Here is a 7508-nt window from a genome sequence, read left to right as displayed (position 1 = left end):
TCCTCCCTTTTTACACCAGGAAATTGCTTGCTCTCTTTTTTCACCAAGAAATAGTCTTCTCAATTTTTCCACCAGGAAATTGTCTGCTCTTTTTATCCACCAGTTAATTGCCTGTTCACTTTTTCCACCACAAAATAGTCTGCTCTCTTTTTCCACCAGTAAATAGTCTGCTCCCTTTTCCCACCAGGAAATCGTCTGCTCCCTTCCCCCAACCAAGAAATAGTCTCCTCCCTTTTTACACCAGGAAATTGCTTGCTCTCTTTTTTCACCAAGAAATAGTCTTCTCAATTTTTCCACCAGGAAATTGTCTGCTATTTTTATCCACCAGTTACTTGCCTGTTCCCCTTTTCCACCAAAAAAGTCAGCTCTCATTTTCCACCAGTAAATAGTCTGCTCCCTTTTCCACCAAGAAATAGTCTGCTCCCTCTCTCCAACAGGAAATGGTCTGCTCCTTTTGTGTTTGTGTTAGCCTGGGGGCAGAGCAGACTCATCCTGAAATGGGCCGTCTCACCTTGTGACATCAGCACGCGAGGACCCGCCCATTTTTGTGGATATGGGAGGGGCTGCTGTCGAGAGCGCAGCTAGGGTTCTATATATTGAGGAATGAACGTTAAAATACACTTAAAAGCTAAAAAAGTTGTTTTTTCATGGTATAGCCCCTTTAATGTATGTGTCTGACTGAATTTGCATTATAATAATTTCTCTCAGACAGTGATAAATGAGGGTTATTGATGAAGCTCCTTCTAATAGGTCTGATGTTGCTGAGGATTTCTGCTGAAAAGCGCTTCTCAGTGTCAGACCCGTTCACCCATTCACACACACATTCACACACCGGTGGTTCGGATTCGGATAAGTCCATGTAAAATATCAGTCATGTTGATTTTGTTCAACAAATTCAATAATGCTTCAGAAGTACTTATGCAGATTTTTGACTACTTGAATTTTTGCTAAAAAATTAACATAGAAATAAAAACAAAAACATCCATTGTAGATCTTCTTGAAGACTTGCAAACTAATTTTTGTTTTTAGGTCTATATTGAGATTAAAAGTTTTCTTGAACAAAGATCTATCTTAGTTAACCAAATTACACAATTGCAGAACGTAAATATGCAAACAGATGTCACAAATGCCCAGTCCTGGAGCCAACACTCCAGCTTCCTAGGAAGATGCGACATTTCCACTTCGGGGTTTCTGGTGGACGTCCTTCTGGAACCACCAGTTTACAAACTGAGGGAAGAATCTATATTGATGCTAAATCAAAAACAGGAAAAAAATCAGCTGAGTTTTGCTTTGGGGTTGATAAAAAAAAAAAAAAAGAAATGGGCAATTTTGAACAAACAGTGATTGCTAGCAAAGAGGAACCCAAGTTATCTGCTAAATAGTACAGTGGCTTCTCCAAACTGTTTATTTACATTTACAGATTTATTCTAACTTTTTTTTATCCTAAATTATTATCAAAAATAATATGCAGATATGTTTTTTTCATTTAAAAAAGTAGTAATACTGTACTGAACGTTGACGGCACGTAAAGAAGTTGATGCATCAAAATCACTTCTCTAGAATCTTCTCTTTAATCTGAATATGTTGCACATGTAAACAGTCAGTAAGTCCAAAGAGAGAACAGACTTTCCATCGTCACATACCTGCTTCATCTCATGATGAATTCAGAAGCTGTAACTTTGTTTTTATCTGGTCTTCATCGCTCTGCCGTCAGTCTCATTTCACTTTTATTTGGCTCGTTCAGTTCTAGTCAGCTTTCCTTTCTTTGATTCCAGAATGTAGAATCTTTAAAAAGAACAGATTTTAGTGGTGACGGAAGCAGGGAAAGAGTTTTTAGAGCACCATAGCATTCAAGTTTTGTAATTATTTAGGAATAAAGCAGCAAAATCCTTATCATTTTAAGTTTTATTTTAACTATAAAATAAAAAATAATGCATAGTAAAATACTTAGTTTTAAAAACTGAAAAGAAGCTGAGCCATTGGTATTGTGGCTTCTTCTTTTCCTGCGAAGCAGCTGAACAGAGCCTCATGTGGGCGACCCACTGCACTGGATTATGTCCATGTCTGAAGAAAGTGGGATTGTTTCAGCAAAGCTCTCGCTGGAAGATTATGTAACGACAGTAGAAGTTGTCACAGCGAGTTAACCTCACAGCCTCCCGGCTCCCAGGAACACTTGGCTCTGTTTTACTTCTTATCGTGACAGTGACGTTGAGGTCCTGCAGACTCACCTCCCATGTAGAAATGTTCAGCTGAGCATCAGTTCAGAAGAACCTGGTAAAAAAAAAGGGTTTTAGATGGAATTAAAGCTCCATTTTCTATAGAGGTTTTATTTTTGCTGGTTTATTAGTGCAGATGCAGCTATTTCCACTGTTTGCATCCTGTTACCATAAGACTGATTATTAAATCATATATTGTCTTAGACCCATTTGGATAAAAATTGTGTTTTTAACATGTGCTTGTAGCATTTTTCTGATGATTTACATTACTTTTTTTTTAATAACTGAAAATAGACTTAATTTTATATTGTGATATATATCGTTATTGTGATATAAAATAATTTACATCGTGATATAAAATGTTTTCCATATCGCCCAGCACTATCACCAATATTGCTCACCATTTTTGAAAGAGGCTAGAGGCTCGCTGTAGTGCATGTGTCACAGTTAAGGCCCAGGGGAATTCTATCTGGCCCTCCAGATCATTTTATGTTATTATTGATTTCGGCCCGATGTTATCTTGCCAACATATTGAAGCAACACTACGATTATGGAGGCCGATCAATCAGTTAGAACGATTTCTAACATGACAGGATAAAATAACTAAAGGTAAAACAGAGTAAAACAGCCAGACAACAAAACACATACAAAACCTGCACCTGAACCGGATCCACCCAGACAAGCAAAAGGAACAATATCCCACAATGCCTTGCGCTGCCAGATCTGACAGCAGGCCCAATGTGTCTGTGAAATACTACAAATCCCATCATACAGTGCGTCAGCTGTCTTGGCGAACGCCGGTGTTGCCAGACTATGTAATTTCCTATATAATTTTGAAAGGATATATTGTAAGTTGTTTGGGATATTTATAAGTTTAATTTCTTATATAGAATGACATACAAGTAAAGAAATTTGAGGGTTTTTTCTTTTAATGTTTACTATATTTCTAACTTGTAAAATTTTGACAGAATATATTATTATGGAGAGTAAAGTATTGAACGTTATTCAAGGTTTAAGTTGATTTATTCTGAAACAATATTTCTGTTTGTTTTTATTCATTTTTATGTAAAAAAAAAAAAAGTTACATTAAAAGCTTAAAATTTTTTTTATGTGTTCAATAAATATTTATCTTGTTCAGCCCCCGACCTAAAGTGTGTTTTGGATTTTGGCCCCCTATGGGATTGAGTTTGACACTCTACTGTAGAGCATGTAAACAGAGAGCTCTCAGCCACATGGAGGAAACAAATTAGTTTTGAATTTCTAATGAACTCCTGCTGCTCGGCAGAAACTATGTCCTAGAAAATGACAGTTTTTTTTTTTTTTAGATTTTGCCTAAAAACTGATTAATCTCAATAAATAGAGCACTGGAAACACTTTAAAAATTCATCAGAAGATGATCGGAGTGGGACTTTAAGTAGATCTCATCATCATCTATTACTAGACAACATTATTTTGGAGTTCACAGTGGTATGAAAATGTCTTATTTTATTTTTAAAAAATGTTCAAAGTTGCCATTTTTCTTAGATAATTTATTTTTTACAGCAATTTATGACAGGACTGACTCATTATGTCTTCTTTAGTAGAGCATTTGAAAATGGTTTATTTCAAGCAATCAAAACAAACATAAAACTTAGAAAGACAAACAACAGAAAAGGTATATCGATACAGAGATAGAGCAAAATTAGCATAATTTGTCATGAAATCCAAATATACTTGTTACTCTTAATCATGCATGCATGGACACATTAACTCATATGCATGCAAAACATGACACAACAAGACTATTAAATATGATTATTATATTATTGAACTGTCAGAATGTGCACTTCTTGAGATTGAACCAATAACCCTTAAAAGGTTGAGTTTACAATCATCACTTTAGGGTTTAAAGATATGAACATACCAGAAAACCACAAAGGAGACTCAGCAAGTTTTTAAAAATGTTGTTTGTAGAGTTAAGAAATATAAATAAACTGGTTGGGTTAAAAAAGTGATCTTTTACCTAGTATTATATATCTAGTCTGGTTTACTTTTTTTAATATCACGTATTTTTATGTACTCCTCTAGTCTTGCGAATGTCACTACAGAAAACTGTTAAATTTGAAAGATTTCTTTAAGTTTACTTCATTGTGATGCAAACAAATCATAACCATAACTGAACTGTGGACAGACAAATAATTCTTTTAGGTTTGTAATGAATCTCAAATTATGCTGGAACCCAAGAACACAGTTTGGTCAAAATTGAACCAGACTTTTGACTTTTGACTCAGTAACTATCAGTCCTTATTTGCCAAAATGCTCCTGAAGTGGCTCGTTGCTGCATTATTTTAGGAGTAAATCCAAAACAGCTAATCTACAAAGCGTCTGGGAGGGATCGAAGGCGTTTTTAAAAAGGCTTAACTGTCCTCTTGTGCCTGTAAGGACTACTCCTTAGATCAGCTGCTGCTGCTTTGGTGATAAATTTCTAATTCTAGCTAGTCCTTAAATACTGAAATAACATAACCCTATCTGGGTTAGCAAAAAAAAAAAAAGTTCCTCGTGAGCAGCCAATACATTTGGTGGAGCAGAGCAGGGAGAACTCAGGCTGGTATGTGTTGTGTATAAAGGCTCAAACAATGCTGTGCTCCAGGCGGCTGCACTGACTGAGATCGTCTTTTTCTCTTGCAGGCGACTGGGAGAGCTACCCTCATGACCCCACGGTATGGCATGTACGTTTCTGGATTTTACCTCTGATTGTTTCCTGCTGTAAACTTTTCTAAATGGTATCAAAGTTGAGGATTGTATTGTCATGTTTTTTGAAAAGCCAAAAAGGATACCTATATGCTCTTAGTGTTTGAAATTCTATTCTTTATCTTGAATGTTTTGAAATGTGCTACTCCAGGTGCATGTTTCCACTTTTTCTACATTTTCATGTTATCCCAGAAAGCTAAGTAAAGCTTTTAGTAGACACCCAATGCCCTACGCCCTAACTAACCTCCCAGTTTCCCATAGACCGGCAGTAAAAAAAAAAACAAAAGTGAAAACTGATTGATTGCTGACACAAAAGCATTCGCTAAAGTATCAAATATCAAAGATGATTGCAAAAATGCATCCATTTGCACTTTAGCTACAGTGACTGTGGTGTCAGCAAACACAATTGACAGCTGTCTCCTGTAAAGAAAAAAGACAGAAAACTCAGATCCCAAATCAAAGTAAATTTGTTGCAAATTTGACTACTTAGGAGCAAGTTTTACAGAAATATTTGCTTTAAATACCAGCTATGATACAGCTTTGATGGATATGTAGAATGATACCATTCTCAGCCAGCAGAGGGCACTGTAGTATTCCAGCTTTTTATAGCTGCTGCTGTTTAGACTCTTGAACACATTTTTGAAAACTTTTTGGGACATTTAAACTTGCTAAAATTACAACAAGTCAGACATTGGTTTTTGAAGCGTTTGTGACTATTGATAGATGTAAAAATAATTCATATTATTTCATAATCATTTATTTTCATATATTTTTTTTAATCTATTGTTTTGAGGCCAATGCTGCTTGCTTATCTGTTTTTATCATTTGTGATTGCTGGATGAGTCACAAATTTTGCATGTCATGGTCATGTCAGATATCAGAGTTGGGGTTTAGAAGCAAAACTTTCATAATGATAATGAAGTAATCTGTTGACAGATGGGTTGTTTATTTGTTATTCTGTCTGTATAGAGTCACTACATTTGCTTAATATTGTTACTACAACCATCTAACAGTATCTCTACATCAGTTTATCTTTGTCTCTATATCAATCTAACATAGTTATCTACCATCATCTAACATCGACACTATCCCATATTTATTTATGCATTTATGTACAATTCTGTAAATGTGCCACTGTTCGTTACAAACTAATTTTCAACCATTAATCCTGGGCAAGTTGTATCTCTGCCAGCAAAAAACACCAAAAACACATAACATTGAAAATGAGATGACAATAATACAAAATTAAATATAACAACATCAATGCAGCTATCTAATATTGTGACTATACCCTTTCAAAATTGTCTCTAGATCCATATTTCATTGTTTTATGTTTCATACGTTTCATGCAGCATCCTGTAACGTGGCAGCCGTCTAAGGAAGGAGACCATCTGATTGGGCGAATCACCCTCAGCAAGAGAAGCGCCACCATGCCTAAAGAAGCTGGTGCTTTGCTTGGGTTGAAGGTCAGCTCCCCAAAACAAATGTTTCAATAAATAATATATTTGATTGTCATAACCTTTGTTTTCTCCTCCTCTCTTACTTTCCGTGTGATTATGTCTTCAGGTGGTGGGAGGTAGAATCACGGAGTCAGGGAGATTAGGTGCCTTCATCACCAAAGTCAAAAAGGGAAGCCTTGCTGACGTAGTGGGACATCTCAGAGCAGGTGAAGAGCACCAGCCCATCTAAAGACTTTAATGAATAATTTACTGTCTATGAGAACTGGTCTGATTGACCCCTCCCCTTTCACATTTTAAACAAGAAGCTCCCACATGGCTCCAAGAACATTCTAGTTATTAAAATAACCATCCTTGCTACCTTTTTTAACATGTTTGGCTAATCATATGTTGATTTATATTTTCTCTGTAGTGCAAGTTATTCAAGTTATAAACTGACCAATCATATGCCTCAATAAAAATAGGTGTTGGCCCCACGTTGAATATTCAAAACGTTTGACTGACAGATTCTATCAAGTAGAAGGGGGCGTGGCCTTCCAACAAGCCCACCCTTATTAGTGAGAGTGGTTGCCATAGAAATGTTGACTGAGACCGACTTGGACTATTTATGATTTGGTATGTTTCCAACATGGTGCAAAAAAAAAAAAAAAAAATGGCTACTGAAGAGACTTAATTTGGTTGGATCCAGAAGTAAATCATTTACATGGATGACATCACACTCACTCAGTCCAGTTCCCATATACCGTCAATGGGATTAATACACAACATGATGATACCACCACTGATGTTTAATCACAGACGATGTGTTAACACTGTAAAAAGCTGTCATTCATCATGGACTACCGTCATCCTTTATTGCAGGTGTCCTTTCAAAAACGTTTTTGACTGACAGCACCTGATCTGTGCCCTCTGATTTCAGGAGACGAGGTTTTGCAGTGGAATGGGAAGATGTTACCTGGAGCCACAATGAAGGAGGTCTATAACATCATTCTGGAGTCTCAAGCAGAGCCACAAGTTGAGCTGGTGGTGTCCAGACCCATTGGGTAAGTCCGAATGGAGTACACTCGACCTGTAGTTTGGGCCGTAATCACCAACTATTTTGGAA

General features: G+C 36.4%; 1 protein-coding gene across 13 annotated transcripts in view; it reads left to right on the top strand.

Moving 5' to 3' along the window:
* LOC112161848 (regulating synaptic membrane exocytosis protein 1) overlaps positions 1 to 7508 on the top strand; it is a 112525-nt gene that overhangs the window by 65081 nt on the left and 39936 nt on the right. For 12 of the 13 annotated variants that reach the window (XM_024297323.1, XM_024297334.1, XM_024297325.1 and 9 more), the window contains exons 7-10: positions 4884 to 4924; positions 6299 to 6412; positions 6513 to 6612; positions 7323 to 7446. In XM_024297323.1, coding sequence (XP_024153091.1) covers positions 4884 to 4924; positions 6299 to 6412; positions 6513 to 6612; positions 7323 to 7446 — 379 coding nt within the window. The remainder of the gene's footprint in view (positions 1 to 4883; positions 4925 to 6298; positions 6413 to 6512; positions 6613 to 7322; positions 7447 to 7508) is intronic. The other variant, XM_024297324.1, reaches the window with a different exon arrangement.

This window comes from Oryzias melastigma, linkage group LG15 (genome assembly GCF_002922805.2).
Source record: "Oryzias melastigma strain HK-1 linkage group LG15, ASM292280v2, whole genome shotgun sequence".
Classification (NCBI taxonomy): domain Eukaryota; kingdom Metazoa; phylum Chordata; class Actinopteri; order Beloniformes; family Adrianichthyidae; genus Oryzias; species Oryzias melastigma.
The sequence above is the reverse complement of the archived record's forward strand: the minus strand, read 5'-3'. Positions and strand labels throughout refer to the sequence as shown.